This window comes from Macaca fascicularis, chromosome 17 (genome assembly GCF_037993035.2).
Source record: "Macaca fascicularis isolate 582-1 chromosome 17, T2T-MFA8v1.1".
Lineage (NCBI taxonomy): Eukaryota > Metazoa > Chordata > Mammalia > Primates > Cercopithecidae > Macaca > Macaca fascicularis.
The window spans coordinates 8,098,051-8,120,140 of record NC_088391.1 but is presented as its reverse complement, the minus strand read 5'-3'; the positions used below and the strand labels follow the sequence as shown (position 1 = coordinate 8,120,140).

The 22,090-nt window shown below is 37.6% G+C and overlaps 1 protein-coding gene across 10 annotated transcripts in view; it reads right to left on the bottom strand.

Annotated features, from left to right (window-relative positions):
• PAN3 (poly(A) specific ribonuclease subunit PAN3) overlaps positions 1–22,090 on the bottom strand; it is a 158,932-nt gene that overhangs the window by 100,716 nt on the left and 36,126 nt on the right. For all 10 annotated transcript variants that reach the window (XM_074021786.1, XM_005585540.5, XM_045377071.3 and 7 more), the window contains 2 exons: positions 21,088–21,154; positions 19,706–19,776 (listed from right to left, as the gene is read on the bottom strand). Coding sequence is in view for 6 of the 10 variants with exons in the window: in XM_005585540.5 (XP_005585597.4) it covers positions 19,706–19,776; positions 21,088–21,154 (138 nt within the window). In the remaining 4 variants the exon portion in view is untranslated. The remainder of the gene's footprint in view (positions 1–19,705; positions 19,777–21,087; positions 21,155–22,090) is intronic.

Genomic DNA, 22,090 nt, shown 5'->3' with positions numbered 1-22,090 from the left:
TTTAAAATTTTAATTCTATGCACATTAGACTTGAATATAAGTCACTCTATCTTAAATAGGCATTCAACCTAAAGTATTCAATGAAAAAAAAACACTCAGACTAAAAAACAACAACAACAAAACAATAACACAAATTTAACTGGTCTTTTAAATCTCAATAATATGAACAGACTGATAATGAATAAATTATTCAATAACATCATAAATTATTTGCCTAACATTGTAAGAAAATTAATAAACCATCTTAATAGTGGTTAGCAGGACTTTCGTTCATGAAAATTAGTGATTGTTTCCACCATTTTACTTCTCTTAATTACAGCAAATATGCACTACACTGCATCTTAAGGAAAATTTATATATATTTTTTTCCCTTCAGAAAATACTAACTCATGCTTGGGAAGGTAACTAATTTAAACTCTGAAATAAGAAAATATATGTTTACTCATTGCTCTGTCATGAGGTATAAGACTGCTGAAACAAAGAGTTAAAATTAAGTTTCTTCAAAAAAAGATGCTGGTCAGGCATGGTGGCTCATGCCCGTAATCCCGGCACTTCAAAGGCTGAGGCACAAGGATCACTTGAGCCCAGGAGCTCCACAACAGCCCAGGCAGCATTGCAAGACCCTGTCTCTATTTAAAAAAAAAAAAAAAAAAAATAGCCAGTCAAATATATTAATTATGTTTTCTAGTATAAAGAGAACCAATTTGAAGAAGACATAATTTCCAAATTTCAAAAGTCTTGCAAATAATGCCTATGTGAATTATTCCATGCAAATTAGATTATCCATTCCACAAGTATGCACCTGCTATATTGTCTTTGATTTAAAGGGGACAAGGCCGGGCGCAGCGGCTCATGCCTATAATCCCAGCACTTTGGGAGGCCGAGGTGGTGGATTACTTGAGGTCAGGAGTTCAAGACCAGCCTAGCCAACATGGTGAAACCTCATCTTTACTAAAAGTACAAAATTTAGCCAAGCATATGTCTGTAATCCCAGCTACTCGGGAGACTGAGGCAGAAAAATCACTCGAACCTGGGAGGCAAAGGTTGCAACAAGCCGAGATCATGCCACTGCACTCCAGCCTGGGCCACAGAGTGAGACTCCGTCTCAAATTAAAAAAAAAAAAAAAAAAACAAGGACAAAAATAACTAAACTTGCACTGAAAAAAGTAACTGGATTGCCTACCTACTCAATAAATAAGGCAGTGGACAGAGTTTTATTTGTTTTTGCTTTCTGAGACAGTGTCTCATTCTGTCACCCAGGATGGAATGCAGTGGTGCAATCACAGCTCAGTGGCAACCTCTGCTTCGGGGGCTCAAGCGACCCTCCCACCTCAACCTCCCAAGTAGCCAGGACTACAGGCATGCGCCACCATGCCAGCCTAATTTTTGTATTTTTAGTAGAGATGGGGTTTCACCATGTTGCCTAGGCTGGTCTCGAACTCCTGGACTCAAGCCATCCACCACCTCCCAAAGTGCTGAGATTACAGGCATGAGCCACCACGTCAGCCCAGTGGACACAGTTTTTTATGAGACTAACATACTTCCACCTTTATGCAATCTTGAACCAATCTAGTTATTCTCTATGTCTATAGCATAGCGAACATTTTTTCTTTTTATTTGCTATCATACTTTACAAAAGCCACAGAGGGAACTTCTGTGAATGAGAATAAGTATGTACCCTAGTGATTCATGCCACGGAACCACATTATAAGCGGAAGAATTTTAAAGCAAGTTATTTCTAGTAACTTAATTCCTTGGAAAGAGTATAAGAATTAAATTGTACATTTTTGTGTTCAAATAGAAAACTACAAGGCTTTGACATACAGTAAGAATAACATAACCCTAATTAGACATTCACTACTTTAAAATTTATATTTGGCCAGGAACAGTGGCTCACGCCTGTAATCCTAGCACCTTGGGAGGCGGAGATGGGCAGATTGCCTGAGCTCAGGAGTTCAAGACCAGCCTGGGCAACACGGTGGAACACCGTCTGCACTAAAATACAAAAGAAATTAGCCGTGCGTAGCGGTGTGCACCTACAGTCCCAACTACTTGGGAGGCTGAGGCAGGAGAACTGCTTGAACTCGGAAAGCAGAGGTTGCAGTAAGCCAAGATCACGCCACTGCACTCCAGCCTGGGCAACAGAGCAAGACTCCATCTCTACCAAACAAAAAAAAATATATATATATACACACACATATATATGAAAATTTCTGAGCTAAAGATTAACCTTGTTCTATCAGGAAAGTTCAACATATCAAATGTTTACTTCATCAAAATCTCAGGTTGTCAAATGATTTATACATGGACACCTAAATTCCAGATCATATATCTGAATGCATGAAAATTATTTTAAAAGGTCTTATGCAATTCAGATCCTTCACGAAATCAGATGTACTTTCTTTTTTTTTTTTTTTTTGAGAGAGTATCTCTTTTTTTTTTTAGACTCCATCGCCCAGGCTGGAGTGCAGTGGTGTAATCTCAGCTCACTGCAACCTCCGCCTTCCTAGTTCAGGCGATTCTCCTGCCTCAGCCTCCCAAGTAGTTGGGATTACAGCACCTGCCACCATGCCTGGCTAATTTTTCTATTTTTATTAGAGACGGGGTTTCACCATGTTGGCCAGGCTGGTCTCGAACTCCTAACCTCAGGTGATCCACCTGCCTCGGCCTCCCAAAGTGCTGGGATTACAGGCATGAGCCACCGCACTGGGCCTCAGATGTACTTTTGACACAGTTATTACAGTCAATGCAATTCACTTTCTATTCAGTAGCCCAGTAAACAACATTGGAAAAAAAAAAAAAAAGGTTGTTGTTCTTTGGTTTGTTTTTGTTTCTTGGGTTTTGTTTTTTTTAGTCAGGGTCTGACTCCCAGGCTGAAGTGCAGTGGTGCAATCTCAGGTCACTGCAACCTCTACCTCCCAGGCTCAAGGGATCCTCCCACCTCAGTCTCCGGAGAAGCTGGGACTACAAGCATGTACCACTACGCCCAGCTAAATTTTGTATTTTTTGTAGAGATGGGGGTCTCTGTATGTTGCCCAAGCTGGTCTCAAACTCCTGGGCTCCAATGATCCACCTGCCTTGGCCTCCCAAAGTGCTGGGATTACAGGTGTGAACCACGTGCCCATTCCCAAAAATGGTTTTAAAAACATCTGATGTATCATCCTCCCTCCTTAACTGCACTCATTAAATAATTAACGTTTCTTCATTTCAAAAAGGGAATTCATCACTCCTCTCCTTCCACTCCATGTCCCAAAACCCTTAACTAGCCTAAAGCCTCTCCTCTTAGGTAGATGAGATCTCTAAACATATGCCATTATAAACCCTAAATTTTTTTAATAAATAGCCAGAGATTAAACTCTAATCCAAAAGTAAAATCTTCTCTGTGTAACTAAATGAAAAGATACTAAGGCAAGCTTGTCCAACCAGAGGCCCAGGATGACTCTGAATGCGGCCCAACAAGAATTTGTAAACTTTCTTGAAACATTATGAGATTATTTTGCCATTTTTTTAAAAGCTCATCAGCTATCATTAGTGTCAGTGTATTTTATGTGTGACTCAAGACAATTCTTCCAATGTGGCCCAAGGAAGCTAAAAAATTGGACACCCTCGCCCTAAGGTATCAATACTATTTAATGTACCATTATAAGCAACAGAATACAAAATAACATCTGAAAAGAGATGGCAGCAATGTAAAACATTATAGTGAGGCAAAAGATTATACAGAAAGGTTTCATTGCATAGAACATAAATTATAACAATATTTCATCTATAAGCTAACTTCCAAATTACTAATTACTCCTTGAAGAAAAAATGTACTTTCAAGTAAACATCTGAGAACCTACTTTGTATCAGGAACTCTTCTAAGTATTTGGAATACAATACACACCTTTGGCTTGAAGACAGAATACAGGCTAGGATATAACAGAAATGTAAACAAATCATAACCCACTGTGATATAATAATGCATAAGTAATCACGTACGAATAGAGCAGAAACAAAGGTGGCTTCACAGAGAAAGTGAACACCCGAGTCAAGTTCTGAAGGAAAAACAAATGTGCCTAGATAGGAAAATATGAGAGATGGAAGTATGTAGTATAGGCTAGGGGAAAAGTATGTATAGAGACATGGTGGTGTTTAGAGCAAATCACAAGTATTCAGTTCACCATTAGCAAAGGGTCAAGTTTGAGAACAAAAGATGAAGCCTGAATACAATTTTTAAAAAGTATTGCTCAGGCACGGTGGCTCACGTCTGTAATCCCAGCTCTTTGGGAGGCTGAGGTGAACAGATCACGAGATCAGAAATTAGAGAACAGCCTGGCAAACATGGTGAAACCCCATCTCTACTAAAAATACAAAAATTAGCCGGGTGTAGTGGTGCGCGCCTGTAATCCCAGCTACTCAGGAGGCTGAGGCAGGAGAATCTCTTGAACCTAGGAGGCAGAGGCTGCAGTGAGCCAAGATGGCACCACTGCACTCCAGCCTGGGTGACAGAGTGAGACTCTGTCTCAAAACAAACAAACAAACAAAAAGTATTGTTTTAGTGCCAAGCACAATGGTTCATGCTTATAATCCCAGCACTTTGGGAGGCTGAGATAGGAGGACTGTTTGAGCCGAGTTCAAGATCAGCCTGGGCAACACAGTGGGACCTCATCTCTACAAAAAATGAAAAAAGGAGCCGGGCATGGTGGCCCATGGCTATAGTCCCAGCAACTTTGGAGGCTGAGGTGGGAGCATCACAAGCCCAGGAGGTCAAGGCTGCAGGGACATGTGGTCTCATGTCTCAAAAAAAATTGAAATAAAAATAAACAAGTAAATAAAAACATATTGTTTCCTATACTAAGGAATTTGAGGATCATTCCCTGGGCAAAGAAGAAATGACAAAATCAGATTTGCATTTTAGAAAGGAATGTCTGTGGCAGTGTAGAGGAAGAACTGGGGAAGAGGGAGTAAAAATGGAAATAGGTCGACAAATTAGTGGACTCTGGCAGTAGTCTAGGTTAGGGTTTCCCAACATCAGCACCACTGACTTTGGATAATTCTTTCTTGTGGGGGGCTGTCTTGTGCATTGTAGGATGTTTAGCAGCATCTCTGTCCTCCCACTAAATACCACTAAGCACCAACTACCCAGTTGTAACAACCAAAAATGTCTCCAGATATTACCAAATGTTCTCTGGGGGTAAAAAGACACAACTGCCCTGGCTACGAATCACTAGTCGAGAAAGAAGGAGATGAACTTGAGGCAATAATAACAGAAACAGAGAACTAGTGAAGGCTTACTTGTGGAAACATCTGGTAGGTTAAAAACAACTATTGGTGATTAATTGGAAGCAGGTGCTAAGGCAAAGGAAGAGTTTAAAGAGAAGATGAGAAAATAAACAGGGCAAACACAATTTTAAGGGAAATGTTTATTTACTATTTCAGTTCTTTAAGATCCAAGCCCCTCCTTCAGAGCAAACAAAAGCAACAACTCTTCTTCCCTTCCGAGCTTCTAGAAATCCTTACCTAGACCAACTTTTAAGAACACAGTGGTCCCCCAAAACAGGTAAATTCCCTTATCGATCCTCTATTCTTGATAGCCTGACCAGTTCCACCTTGCTGGTTATTATGAAATAAAACCATTTGAAAATGCCGTGTCCTATTGAACGTGTAAGTTAACATTGTACAACAAAATTCCCAATCCCCTTGATATGGTTTGGCTCTGTGCTCCCACCCAAATCTCATCTCAAATTATATTAATAATGCCCATGTGTTAAGGCAGTGACTAGATCATGGGAGTGGTTTCCCCCGTGCTATTCTCGTGATAGTGAGTGAGTTCTCACGAGATCTGATGGTTTTATAAACGTTTGACAGCTCCTCCTTCACACACGCTTCTCTCTCCTGCCACCCTGTGAAGAAGGTGCCTGCTTCCCCTTCCACCATGATTGTAAGTTTCCTGAGGCCTCTCAGCCATGTGGAACTGTGAGTCAATTAATCCTCTTTCCTTTATAAATTACCCAGTCTCGGGTATTTCTTTATAGCAGTGTCAAAATGGACTAATACACCCCTTTTCCCATGGTAAAACATCCAGCAGAGGCCAGGCACAGCAGCTCATACCTGTAATCCTAGCACTCTGGAAGGCCAAGGCAGGAGGACTGCTTGAGGCCAGGAGTTCAAGGACCAACCTGGGCACCATAGTGAGACCCACCCCATCTCTACCCCTCCTGCCCACTGCCAAAAATTTTTTTTAATAATCCAGGTGTGGTGGTGTGCCTGTAATTCCAGCTATTCAGGAGGCTGAAGTGACCAGGAATTCAAAGCTGCAGTAGGCTATGACTGTGCCACTGCACTCTAACCTGGCAATAGAGTGAGGCTCTATCTCAAAAAAACAAACAAAATGGCCAGGTGAGGTGGCTCACGCTTGTAATGCCAGCACTTTGGGAGGCTGACGCGGGCAGATCACTTGAGGTCAGGAGTTCCAGACCAGCCTGGCCAACATGGTGGAACCTTGTCTTTACTAAAAAATACAAAAATTAGCCAGGTGTGGTGGTATGCGCCTGTAATCCCAGCTACTCTGGAGGCTGAGGCAGGGGAATCACTTGAACCTGGGAGGCAGAGTTTGCAGTGAGTCGAGATTGTGCCACTGGACTCTAGCCTGGGTGATAAGAGCAAGACTGTCTCAAAAGTAAAATATCAAACCAAACAAACAAAAAAGCTCCAGGTTTGAATAAAAGTTTTCAAGAATAAGAAAAGGTTTGAAAATATATTCTAGAGTAGTACTTCTCAAACAATAGTGAACACAGAAATCTTCCAGGGATCTTGCTAAAATAAAAGATTCTGATTCGGTAGGCCTTAGAGCAAGGCCTAAGAATCTGTGTTTCTAAAGACGCTCCAAAGACTGCAAATGCTCCTGGTCTGGTGATCACACTTTGAGCACTAAAGTTTTTAATAACGTCAGAGAGAAGATCTGCAGAAGAAATAACTAGTGATACAAACAGAAATTGGAGCCACTCCCCAAAATGAAAAGGGGTAAAGGTTTAAAAATTCAACATCTCAAGTCCTTGTAGCTAGCTCCTTGCCCCTTTGGAGCTTGACCTCAACACTGAGAGCTTTTTTCGTTTGTTTGTTTTTGAGATGGAGTCTCACTCTGCCACCCCAGGCTAGAGTGCAGTGGTGAGATCTCAGCTCACTGCAACCTCCGCCTCCTGGGTTCAAGCCATTCTCCTGGTTCAGCCTCCTGAGTAGCTGGGATTATAGAGGCCCACCACCACGCCTGGCTAATTTTTGTATTTTGAGTAGAGATAGGGTTTCACCATGTTGGCCAGGCTGGTCTTGAACTCCTGACCTCATGATCCACCCAGCTCAGCCTCCCAAAGTGCTGGGATTACAGGTGTGAGTCACCACACCCAGCTAACACTGAGAGCTTTTAAGATCACTACTTGTAGCCCTCAAAGCCCTAGCTTTTCCAAAAACCTTTGCCCCATTTTATAAAAGCCAGTTCCAGTGGTTTAGGACTAAGGGAAGTCCACTCTCAATACAAGGGAGGTAAGCCTCTAGACTCACTATGTCAAAGGAAAGAACAGAAGGTAATTTTAGGACTGTTTTAGTTCTGAAGTCTAGATGCACATATGTATATTTTTCATTCCTTGATTTACTCAACATTTCAGTATAAACCTCTCTATCATTCTTAAAAATAAAATGATCAAGAAGATCTATTCTCTTCTCCCAAAAAGTTCAGAGTCCAGCTAAAATACAATCTATAAATATCAGCACTTGTATAAAAAAATGTAGTTAAAGCTACCAAGTAACAGACCAATTTTCAGAGCATAACTCTTTTGGTAACTGCAAAACAGCACCATCTCCAAAATGCCTCACATTATCAGTCACACATTATTACATATCATGGTCTACTCATTAATAATAAACTAGAGAAAACTAATTGTTGGTTTAGGACAAAAAGTTTCCAATGCCTTGAATTATAAGAACCTCCTTTGAACATCAAAAATGTAATCACTGTATAGATAATCATTTCACTATTTACACTTTGAAACAATGTAATTTTTTTTTCTGTTTCTTCTTTTTTCTAGACTTGTTCTTTTTTCTTCTTGTTTTTTTCTTTTTTTCTTCTTGTTCTTTTGCCTAGGCTGGAATGCAGTGGCCCAACCATAGCTAATTGCAGCTTCAAACCCCCGAGCTCAAACGATCCTCCCACCTCAGTCTCCCACATAGCTGGCACTATAGGTGAACACCACCATGCTCCATTAACTTTTTAAAATTTTTTGTGGAGACCAGGTCTTGCTATATTGCCTAGGCTGGTCTCAAACACCTGGCCTCAAGTGATTAACCACCAATCATTAATGGTATACTTTGATATTTAATTCTTATAATTGCAGATATGCTAAAGTATCAGGATATTTAATGAAGAGAAGGAAGATCATTAGGAGTCACAGGAGGTTGTAAAAAAAAAAAATGCAGGCTTATTTTGAAATAAATATATAATAAATCCTAGGCCAGAGGTTTCTCAATCAATGTACCTAAGACCCTTAGGAGTGTCAGGAGATAGGCTGCTGAGTTGATGCTGTAAAAGATAATAAATTCATATATTCATTTAAGCAGTGTCTGAAAAGAGATATTTCACATTTGTATACTACTATTTTTCAAGTTTGTAAAGATGTTCTGATTAATAAAACATAAATCATTTTAAAGTGTCATTTAAGTCATTCATTGGGCCAGGTGAGGTGGCTCATGCCTGTAATCTCAGCACTTTGGGAGGCTGACATAGGAGGATCATTTGAGACCAGGAGTTCAAGACCAGCCTGGGCAACACAGTGAGACCCAGTCTCCACAGAACTTTAAAAAATTAGCTGGGCATGGTGGCATGTGCCTGTAGTCCCAGCTAAGTTGGGTGGATGAGACAGGAGGATCACTTGAAGTCGGAGTTTGAGACCAGCCTGGGCAACAGGGCAAGACATTGCCCCTCAAAAAATAAAAATAAGTATAAAATGAGAAAAATTATATCAAACACGGCTGAACACAATTTACATGTATAAACACATATACACAATTTGTAGCTTCTGATATGAGTCAGGTCATTGAGGGGGACAAACATTATCTACATAGTAATTTAAGGAAGTCTACAAAGCAGTCTTTACTTATGTTCTTAAAATCTCAGTGTTACAAACGGATTTTATGCTACCAAAAATAAAATCAGTTGGAAGATCTTGCTATGCAAGGGCACACTGAATTTCTAAAGAACTGGAACACCAACTGCAACTTCTTATATCCTTGTTCTTTAGACTGGAACCACAATACGTACCAGATACAAAGATATAAAATAGCATGCCAAAGTTATTAAAATATTTTGAGTGAAAGTAAGTTGTTGTATTTTTTGAGACAGGGTCTTGCTCTGTTTCCCAGGCTGGAGTGAAGTGGTGCAAACATAGCTCGCTGCAGCCTCAACCTCCTGGGCTTAGGTGATCCTCCCACCTCAGTCTCCCAAGTAGCTAGGACTACAGGTGTGCACCACCAAGTCAAGCTCATTTTTGTATTTTCTGTAGAGACATTGTTTCGCCATGTTGCCCAGGCTGGTCTCAAACTCCTGGGCTCGAGTTATCTACCCACCTCAGCCTCCCAAAGTGCTGGAATTAAAGGTGTGAGCCGTCTCGCGAGGGCTTTTTTCTTTTTAAACACGGGTCTTACCATGTTGCCCAGGCTAGTCTCAAGCAATCCTCTTACCTCATCTTCTCAAAGTGGTGGGATCACAGGCATGAGCCACCATGCCAGGCCAATTTTTTTTTTTTTAAACAAGAAAGTTATTTCCATGATAATCTATCAATTGTAATGAACATTAAAGTTTTCTATCAATTTCAGTCCCTTACCAAATGCATTCATTATATTAACAGTCTTGTTCTGTTGCCCAGGCTGGAACACAGTGGCCCGATCATAGCTCACTGCAGCTTCAAAACCCTGAACTCAAACCTCCCACCTCAGTCTCCCACGTAGCTGTCACTATGTAGCTGCCAGAATGTCTACTGGCTTGTTAACAAAAGGTTTCCATTTTATTCAACTTTTACGTGTACACTTTTTCAGAAATGAGTTTTATTATAATTGAATTTAAACAAAGATGGTAAATAATGAAAAGCAGTCTTGTGCATAATTAGATAAACTTTTAAACTGCAGATCATAATAGAAGACTATAACAATAACTACCATTTGACAAGTACAAGGCACTATAAACACTATCCATTAACGTATTTAATTCACATAATTCTGTGACATAGCACCTATTTTATACCAACTTTACAGATGATAAAAGTAAGTCTGAGAGGAGGTTAAAATAACTTGCCTATTATCTCAAAATTAACATAAGGTCAGGTTCCAACACTTGTCCTCTTAACTATAACATCTCATCTCCAACTCAAAGAAATCAATTCCACATTCTGTAATATTCCTTAACACTTTACAATCTTAATGTCATTCTAGCTAAACCTAAGATAACCAAATACAAATACCCAAATGAATAAATCTTTTTATATTTAATTAGCATGGATGGAATCAATGAGAACAGATAAAGACTTTATTCAAATAACTAGAATTTAAAAGTTCTCCTTCCCCATTTTCAAAATACAAGGACAACAAATCTTGGGAATAAAACAGAGTTGGGGAAAACCACATGATTTTGGTAACCTTTAACTCGGAGCTTAGGCTAGCATGTTTGTGGATGAGAATTTTAAGTTCACCTTTACTAATTCATTCCGCAAAGCTACCTCCTAGGAAAATAGAGATGAGCTATCAATAATGCTAGACCCCTAAATATCAGCTATTAAACTTTGCAAATAGAATGACCAGAGTGTAAAGAAGCCAACCAGCTAACCTTAGAATGATCTACTAGTTTGTGTCCAAGTGGCAAATGCACCACGGTCTTACTTAAACTACCATTACTTAAACTACCATTACTGTGTATAAGAACTCAAAATCTTCAAAGCTATATGATGAGTATAGCCAACAGTATTACAAACTGTACATAAAAGGCATACAAAAATTTCAGTTCATGTTTAAATATGAGAAAGCATCAAACACCATACTACCATACATACCTTTAAAAAAAGGCTTCCAAAACAAACTCACGAGAGCTCTTTTTAAAAATCAATCAACTGAACAAAATTCTCCTACAATCATGAATTTGGAGGAAGCTTTCTTGATTCAACAAAAACAAATGGTCACTGCACACAAAGTGCCAATTAAAATAAAGTACAGGAAGTACATGGTTGAACCTCACACTTGTTAAAACAAAATTTAATCTGTTCTTTCCAAAGTACATCTTTATCTCAACCCAATCCTGGAAACTCAGCCACAAATACTCTTTACTTAGCAGGAAAGGAAAGTCAACTCTCAAAGTCTTTCTCTATAAGAACTATCATATTTTTAGCAAGTTTCAATCTAATGTTACTTGTATATTTTAAGAAAAGAATAGACTGAGGCTGGAGATAACCAACAGGAAGAACATTCAAGCCTACCAGTTAAAAAGCAGAGAAAAGAGAGAACACACAGCCATTAACTAAGGGTAACTGATTACTGGAGATCATTCACAATAAAAACCACAGTGTATTCAAATTAATTATAAAAAACAATGATGGTCCTTTATATTCAAATTACTAACTCATTGGATCAGAGAGTTCCATGTTATTTTAACAAAAATTGGCTTAATATTTTTCTATTTTAAACATAGTATGACAGAAACAGAGTAAGCATGACATTTCAACACTGACAGCATAAATTACTTGTGAAATTCAAGACCAACAACAAAATGGAGGGAGACTGTAACATCTGATAGAAGAGATTTACATCTCTAATGTACAAAGAGCTCTTAGAATAAACTTAAAAAACAGCCCAATAAGAAATGAGCAAAGGACATAAAATAACACCAATGACCAATAAACATAAAAGAGAAGTCTACACCACCATCAAATTTAAACGAGGTTTTTTGCCTGTGAAATTACAAAAATATTAAAGATTTTTATAGCCCAGTGTTTTCAAGACTATAGAAAAACCAGCCCCTATTAGTTGGAATATAATTTGTGCTGCATTTCTGAAAAGTTGTCTGTCAATTATAAAAAATTAAATTGTCTATTCTTGCCCCAGAAATCATTTTGACAGAAATTTACACTGAAAAAAATCACTTAAGAGGGAAAAGAAGCAGGCATAAGGTTAAATGATGTTTTATCTCCTCCTCTCCATATTACCAGTGGACTATTTTTCACCCTGAAGTAAACTCAGTCAACTTACCCTTCTCATATTGCCCTATGTAATTTATATTACTCTATGCAAATTACTTGATCTCTCAAACTTCCATTTCCCAAAACAGAAAAAAATAATCTCTCCCAAAGAACTGCTGACGTAACTAGATGATATGATAAAATATAAAACATTTAATTTATGAAATAATTATTTAGGTTTACCATATTATCTGGAACAAATACAGAAAATCATCATGCACATAAATAAAATCAAGTTTCTATCCATCTGCAATTACACTGCAAGAAACCCCCGATGGATTTTCACATAATCTGGAGGACATGTTTGAGAAGCTAACAGGAAGAAGTTTCTGTGAGGAAGAAGGCAAAAAATTAATACTGGGGGAGGAGGGGGCCTGAACATCTCAAAGAAAAGGTAGACATCCTCAGAGCAGCTACAGAACCACACTTCCAGAGGACAATTGTAATATAGCCTGATTCAGAGTGAGTAGCCAGGGATACTTAATTCACAACAGTTAACAATTTCCAAGAAAAGTTCGAAATTTGACCAACACTATTTATTAGCTACTACCAATAGTAGTCACCACTTCTGTGCCAGGTAACACATCCCATTTAGTTCTCAAAACAACCTTACATAGTAGGTACCACATTCTCATCTTGCAAATGAAGAAACAAAAAGGTTTACTATGTTGAAGACACAAAGATAATCAGTGAAGCAATACAAATTCAATCCTGACTGCCTTGCATCTAACTCTAAACCCTAAAGCCTTAACCACTACTCAATACTGCCGTGTTATTACCATTCCTGCTGTTTGTTCTTTGAGAAATTAAAATTCTCCAAGAAGCTCTGAGTAAGCTATAAACAGGAACCACGCATGGGTGTCTTACCCACACCCCGAACTTGGACTCCAATAACTGTGTTAGTTTCCATAGGAAAACATATCTATCTCGAAGCCTAAAAGTTCACCTAAACCTGGCTTAGGCCGAGATGGCACACATTCCCTCCTCCATCTTGACAAGCGGAGGTGAATGAATGTTTAGTGACTTCAGAGCATAATAGTTGTGAGGACATTAATTTGGAATTCTCGCCACAATTTTCCAGAAACAATACTGAAAAATACTCAATGGGTAAAAGATACTGATGTGGCTTACTGGAAACCTACATACCAAGTAAGGCATTATTTCTTTGAGAACATACATAAAGAACCTAAAAACAGTTGTTTTACAGATTAAATTTAGATTGTAATCTCTTTTAAAATTTTGTTATCAGGCCGGGCGCGGTGGCTCAAGCCTGTAATCCCAGCACTTTGGGAGGCCGAGACGGGCGGATCACAAGGTCAGGAGATCGAGACCAGCCTGGCTAAATACGGTGAAACCCCGTCTCTACTAAAAAATACAAAAAACTAGCCGGGTGAGGTGGCGGGCGCCTGTAGTCCCAGCTACTCGGGAGGCTGAGGCAGGAGAATGGCATAGACCCGGGAGGCGGAGCTTGCAGTGAGCTGAGATGCGGCCACTGCACTCCAGCCTGGGCGACAGAGCGAGACTCTGTCTCAAAAAAAAAAAAAAAAAAAAAAAAAAATTTTTTTGTTATCTTTCAATGTCTTCTCCATTTTCTCCTTTTCTTTTTTTTCCGACATAAATACTTGATTTAATATGCCAAAAAGGCCTAGCCTAACCATCAGCAGGATTAAGAAAAGATTTACATTCCAAATTATCTATGCTATACTCATACTAACTTCTCCAAATTTACTTTATCTTGCTCCATAAAAGAACTCTACCGTAAATATGCTCTAGTCTTTGTTATTCCATATTTTATTGCCCAGAGTAGAAATAATGTAAAAATTATCTTTCAAAGAAAGACTTTAGAATACAAATGCTGTAAGAAAACTTTTAAATGTCAAGTTAATCAGAAAACATAAAATATTTATCATCAGTAAGTTTTCTAAGAGAGATGGGTGCTCTTAAGATAAAGAACAGCACAAAAGGGAGACCCAATCTAGGTTCCAACAAAGAAGAAAGCAGAGAAAAGTACTGCTGGTGAATTTTTCTCTCAAGTAGAATAATCCAGAACTGTACCTCTAACAACCACATCTCCTCACAAATAAGCTATCAGCAGATGAACCAGCCAAGTCCCTTTGGTCCCACTTCCCTAGTCCTAACAAAAAGCTTTAAAAGCAAGAACAGAAGAAATAAACACGATACTTCAAAAGTCTTTGCCTCCTAACCCCAAAGAATTTAACTTGATGTTAAAACTTAAAAAAATTTACAGAGTGACAATCTGTTCTCTCAGTATTAGAAATATAATACAAATATCCAGGTAAAACTGCATATTGACTGAAACAATATACTAAAGTAAACCAAAGAAATACAAATGATGGGTATCAGACCATTTTTTGATTTAATAAATGGAAGAAGTAGGGGGAAGCTGAATAAAATGTGACAGGGTGAATAAAAAAAGAAGGTGAAGAAGGGCAATAGCCCAGAAAGATATAAAAGGAGAAAGCCAAGATATAAAAGGAGAATATATAAAAGGAGAAAGCTAGACACAAATTTGAAAGATTTCTCATTTTGCCTAGGATTTGCCTCAATCATACATGGTTGTCCTACATAAAAACTTCTGTCTTAGCAAGAATCATTGGCCGGGTGTAGTGGCTCAAGCCTGTAATCCCAGCACTTTGGGAGGCCAAGAGGGGCGGATCACGAGGTCAGGAGATCGAGACCATCCTGGCTAACCCAGTGAAACCCCGTCTCTACTAAAAAAAAAAATACAAAAAACTAGCCGGGCGAGATGGCGGGCGCCTGTAGTCCCAGCTACTCGGGAGGCTGAGGCAGGAGAATGGCGTGAACCCGGGAGGCAGAGCTTGTGGTGAGCTGAGATGTGGCCACTGCACTCCAGCCTGGGCGACAAAGCGAGACTCCGTCTCAAAAAAAAAAAAAAAAAGAATCATTAGCAAGATATCACAGCACTGAACCACTTCATTTATGAATATCTGTATTCCAACATCTAACTCTGTTGTAAAGATACTTTGTTCCCAAATAATTTCTCATCGGAAATTTTAATGCTTGTCTAGATCACATCTGTGATTCACAGTGACTCACAAAACTACTCCTTCTCGTAACAGTGGTCAAATTTAATTTTATCTATCTTGCTATTAAGGTTTACTCATGTAATAATCTCCTGTATATTAACTCCTACATTTAACAAAACTCATATAATGGTTACTTTTTCTATCTATAAAATTAGGCATTCCTAATGTGGCAAATAAAAGAAAATCAGTGCTTCTCAAACATCAAAAAAGATTACTTTTTTAAAAACCTCCTATACATCATGGTCCTATAATTTTGTAAAATAAAGATAAATCACTAGAAAAACGATTCCATAATTGAATGTCACGATATTATCAAATTGTTACAGAAGTATCTAGACATTTATTTTCAGTGTTTATCTCCTAACAGACAAGTCTCTAGACTAGCCCTGGTCCCATGATACATTATGAGTAGTACTGCCCAAAGGCGTACATTCTCACCACACAAGTTTCTCATATAGTTAACAACAGTTATACAGCCCAGATATATGGCTGTGACCCTTCTGTACCGTTTTTTGTTGTTGTTATTGTTGTTTTTGAGACAGGGTTTTGCTCTCTCACAAAGGCTGGAGTGCATCGGAGTGATTATGGCTCACTGCAGCCTCCACCTCCTGGGCTCAAGTCATCCTCCTACCTCTCAGCCTCCCGAGTAGCTGCAACTACAGGCGTTCACCACCACTCCTGGCTAATGTTTTTGGTTTTTAGTAAAGACCAGGTCTCACTACATTGTCCAGGCTAGTCTTGAACTCCTGACCTCAAGTGATCCTCGAGTCTCAGCCTCCCAAAGTGCTGGGATTATAGGCACGAGCCACCATAACAGACTGTACTATATTTCACATCCCACATTTTCCTTGGAGTTCCTAAAGATACTAAGGCCCTCAGCCATATTTTCTTAGCTTATCTATGATTCTCAGAATGGAGAACAATTAAGAGTTTACTAAAGCTCCTGTCTCTATCACTTGTAAGCAAGCATACCTTTTGCCTGGGTATCTTCGCCTCTATACATTCCTCATCCACAAAAAACCCAATTCAAAACATCTTTTCTCCAGAAATTCTTCAGGATCTAGAGAATTCTTTGCTACCTAGTGATCATCAAATATTTAAATTGGCACTAATTAATATGCTGCTGAGTAAATGTTCTCTTATAGGTTCATGTATTACATCTCCAATTAGATTTTACGGAAGAAAAAAAATTCAGTCCTTCATTTTCAATTTGTCCACATAGCATACAGTAAAACTGCCTACTACAAAAATACCTGACTAATCTGACCCCAGTAAATCACATAATCCCACAGGCAAAAGTTAGCATATCTGGTTCAGAGATTAGCCCAACTGAGATTTTCAGAAAATAATTTACCTCACTAGCTATGATATAGTGGTAAGCACAGTCTAACTATCTGTTCTCCTGTATCATTATAAAACAAAGTATCACTAAGTAATCATGCTAGCCTGCTGAGATAAATTTGGAGTTGTGACATTCATATAATTTTGAGTTACTTCCACTAAAATTACTTCGTTAATTCACTATGGGTAATATGCCATACTCCTATGCCAAGAGTATTTCTAATGTAAAGAGATTTTGAGATTTGAAACCTTCTCAACTTAACCATTAACGATTTTAAAATATATGCAACCTGTACTCACATAGATTCTAACTATATTGCTCACTACTGGAAAAACTGTGTCCCTAGATTACACATCATTTTAAACATAAATGGCAAGAAAAATATGGTCCTTCAAGCTATATGAATATATGAACCACAAATTTCTAGGTAGAAAGGGACATGTGGATGCTTTCAATTTAGACAGACATTAAGTTTTAGAGATGAATGACACCACAGCAACTATGGTAATGATAAGGTCATGCTCTGCATTTCACAGATGGGATGATTCCAGCCTAGAAAGTTGGCCAAAGGTCACAAAACAGGAGATCCAGGGCCTCAAATACCACAGTAGAGTGCTCATTTTTTTATATTAGTCCGCTTCCATTGGATATATTCTAATGTCTCTCCAAATATGTAGGTCACATTTCTAGTAACATTTTATTATTTTCAAATTTCTAGTAACATTTCTAGTAACATTTTATTATTTTATAATAAATTATAAAAAGAATAGGTACTATATATTCTCAATTTCTTTTTTTTTTTTTTGAGACGGAGTCTCACGCTGTTGCCCAGGCTGGAGTGCAGTGGCGCGATCTCGGCTCACTGCAAGCTCCGCCTCCCGGGTTCCCGCCATTCTCCTGCCTCAGCCTCCTGAGTAGCTGGGACTACAGGCGCCCGCCACCGCGCCAGGCTAATTTTTTGTATTTTTAGTAGAGACGGGGTTTCACTGTGGTCTCGATCTCCTGACCTTGTGATCCGCCCGCCTCGGCCTCCCAAAGTGCTGGGATTACAGGCTTGAGCCACCGCGCCCGGCCAATATTCTCAATTTCTAATAATTTTCATTATTTTCTCAAAAGTAAATGTCAGGAGCTCTAAATCATGTATTTCCACTTTAAGACACATCCCACTAACCTCTTATATTAGAAATATTTTTAAATATTAATTTGTCATTCTAGTTTCACTTTCTACTCATACATCTGAAATGCCAGTTATTAACTGATTTTTTTTTTTTTTTTTGTCTAAGACAGGGTCTCACTCTGTTGTCCAGGCTAGAGCGCAGTGGCATGATCTTGGCTCACTGCAGCCTCAACCGCCCAGGCTCAAACAACTTTCCCACCTCAGCTGGCACTACAGGTGTGTACTACCACACCTGACTGATTTTTTTTATTTTTATTAGAGATGGGGTCTTGGTATATTATACATACTGATCTCTAACTCCTGGGCTCATGCAGGTCTCCCGCCTTGGCCTCCCAAAGTGTTGGGATTATAGGCCTGAGCCACCTTGCCCAGTCAAGTTAACTGATTATTATTTTTTAAATGAGAAAAAGTCATTAGGGAAATACCTAAGAAAATTTTAAAATTTTGTTTTCCCGTAAAAAGCTCTAGATAACTTGATTTCCAGGTTGTGTTTGCTTTTCAGCATTTTACTGCTTGCTTCCACATTGTTAGGCTTTGTTTATTGTCCTGGGTCTGTTTCTACCCAACTCTATTATTACTTCTAACATATGGATTTAGAAACCAAATATTCCAGTTTATAAGAAAAGTATGTAAAGCAGGAGTAAATTTATCCATGATAAAAGCCTATAAGGAAATCCATTAAATTAAACCCACAGATTTCAGTCTATCAATTCTAGTTGCTAAAAAGCATTTTGTAATTACCTTCTCATTCTCATCTGTCTCAAAATGGAAATAACATTACATACATGAGGTTTTAATATAATTTATATCGGTCCTCATAACTTTTTTTTGTCTTAAGAAAATCTCGTCTTTCTGAATTTTTAAAACTACTTTATTGAGGTCTGACTGACATGTAAAACGCTATACATATTTAATGTATTCAATTCAATGAGTTTGGGGATAACTATACACCGTGAAGCCATCACCGCCACCTTCTTGAATTTATTTCATTTTATACTATCTGCTGATCAGATCCTTCTTAAAAGTATCTCATATCAGCTATTCTAAAATTTAATATTCATGAGATATATTGACATATTTTATCTTCATTTCTGAGCTTTAGTTAATTTTATATTTATTACTCTCATTAAATTTTGGATCTTTCTTCCATTACTTAGGAAACAATGTTATAACTTTATAATAACTTCCACCAAGATTTACAACCTGTTTAACATCTAACTGGTCCTAACCAAAAAAGACTATCTTCTCTAGATGATTATTAGTATTAACAAGATTCTCATTAAGACTCAAAGGCATCAAATTATCCAGTTTGTCACAACATCAGTCCTTATAAAATACTTCAAAAATCCATACATGGTCTATCAATCTAAAGTCCAAATAAAATTAAATTTCTAATGTGAAGAGATTTTCAACTTTTTAAACTGTTGGGCCAATTATGAAAAGTTGAAAATTTTAAGTTTGCCTTGTAATGAGGAGTAAATTAGGGAAGAATCTTTGAAATTTAGATAAAGCCATCAAAAAATAAAGTTTAAACATGATGAATATGCTTACAATGGGTCACATTAACAGCAACTATAACATTAAATTAGATGTTATCTTAAAAACAGAATACATTGAGATACACAAAATGAACAAAAATAAGCAGGATTTCATCCCTTCACACAAAATCTCTATTCCATGCAGAGATCAAATAAATTTCCACATATAAAAATATAAAGAAAAAGGATAAAAAAAAAACACAGGAAAAACACTAAAGCCCATAAAAAGCTCTCCCTCCACTTATGAAAACATTGACACTACATAGGTAACAATGCCAACATCACTTCTAAATTCCATTTAGTTTAATGCAAGTTTCAATTTCACCTACCTTTCGTCTCTGAGAGATGTTGAGGGCACCAAAGTCATTAAACAAGGATGAAGCAGGTGAAGTTAGAGGATCTGAAAGGTAAGTTACGTAAGTTTCCACACATAAAACTCGGGTAACCCACAAATCTAGTAACTGTTTAACTGGACAATGCCTATATAATAAAAATCAAATGACACAATAATTAAACTTAGTACCTAACACACAGTTATGTTCAAATATTTTCTGAGCAAATTAAACACAAACTGGTGAACTAATTTGCTCAAATATTCAAAAGCTATATGGATCAGGATAGATCTATTTGTATAGAACCAAAAGAAAAATCAAATAGAGAAAAAAACCTCTTAACCATACTACTGTGTGTGTTTATGAAGGCAGTAAGTTGACTGCCCCCACCCTCCTCTATAAATAAAGGTTTATAATCTTGAGACCAAATCTTGGGAAGGATAAAAAGGAGGGTGGGGGGGGTGGGGCAGTGTCAACCACAGACTCTGAGAGATCCTGTCTTGGATTTCAACACATCAGCAAGGCTTTAAAACCAGCTACTCTACAAACTATTCCATATTTTAAAGTCTATCACCAGATATTTGATATTACTAAAAAACTAAAGTAAAATATTAAGTTGTTAAAGACAGAAATAATAAATTTTTCAAAACACAAACATGAAATCCAAAGATTTTGTAGGTTCAAAATTCCACTACTCTGCAGAAAGAAGTTACAAACAAAATTATATATCTTAATTATTTCTCACTTTACAAATGAGAAGAGTCTCCGAAAAGGCATGCATGAGATATACTGAAATATTTATCTTCATTTCTGAGCTTTAATTTTTTATTTATTAATCTCATTACATGTTCTGCTAAATCCTAAAAAATATATTAAATGCCCTTATGTAAAGGAACCTTATATCTCTTCACAATGTAGTACAAATAGACTGCTGCTTCATTTCTCTGCCTTCTTCTTCCTGGGTTTTCAGACTCACCTTCATTAAAATTGACATGAATTTAATATTAAATAACTAATAGTGCAAAGGGCAAGATGTTAACAAAATAGCTTGACAAAATTTTTTTATATAACTTACACACTGACTGTTCTTTAATAATAGAGACATAGTCTTGCTATATTGCCCAGGTCGGTTTCAAACTCCTGGGCTCAGTCAATCCTCCCACCTGAGCCTCGCAAAGTGCTGGGATTACAGGCGTGAGCCACCACGCCTGGCTTGAGATCTAAATCTCAACAGTTAGATCTGAGTGGGAAGATAATAATTTTTATTTTCTTCTTTATACCCGTTTACAATTTTCAACATTTCTACAATGGTTGTATATTACTTTTAGAGTAAGAAATATATACACAGACACACACAAGCAAAAGGGAACAGGTCTTACCATGGCCTGAATATGGCTTGGCACTGTCGTTTAGAAGGCTTGGGGAGCTGCTACTATTAGTCATTCTCTGCAAAACAAAATATGTATTTATAACACCACTGAGGAATACAGAAATAAAAGTATCCAACCAATTAACACTGGCTCTCTTTGCTTCTTCCCCTCCAATCTACTGTTCACATTACTGATAATCTAATCTTCCTATAAATGTTACTGCTTGGATTACAACTATGTAAAAACCACCACATGAAATAAAAATTTTACTCACTACCCAGGTATTTAAAGCCAAAGCTACAGACGTATTTTGAATTGTGCTTCCATAACTTATTAGCCTAGGCAAAACACATAATTAAGTTTCCTTGTCTGTAAAAATAAATTCCAATATCCACTGAGGAGGGTACACGCTAACTATGAATAAAACCAGTAAATGCTCTAATATCCTTTCTCAATTTGTACTATCATTCATACACCTTACACAGCTTATAAAAGTAGGATATTTTCTGTTCTCTAAACACGTTCTATGCTTTCTGGACTCACTCCATAGCCTGTATGGTCTCTCCATCTTGTAAGGCCCTTCATCCCATGGCCACAAATCCTTGTCTCATATACAACATCTAACTCAATGCCTTAAAAATTATAAGTTAGGAATTTCTAGCTCTGGCTTTAATTCTAGAGTCCTGAATCTGTTTGCTCAACTTCTTATTTAATGTCTGCATAATTTTAAAAGAGAAGAAAAAAGCTAAGTTCCTGAGGTAATTTTAATACAAAAATATATATTAAAAAGTACCTGAAATTGTGGCTCACGGGCAGTTAAAAGAAGGTACAACTATACAATAAACTATTTACATTGTTCATAAAACATAACCATTTCTATATATGGCTGTACATGTTTGTTTATAAACAACCTTTAGAGTGCATAGCTACAAGAAATAAATAAAAGTTAAAATAATTCCAAAAAGCATTGGTTTCATACAGACCCTTAAAATCAGTTCAGCTTGAAGTATAA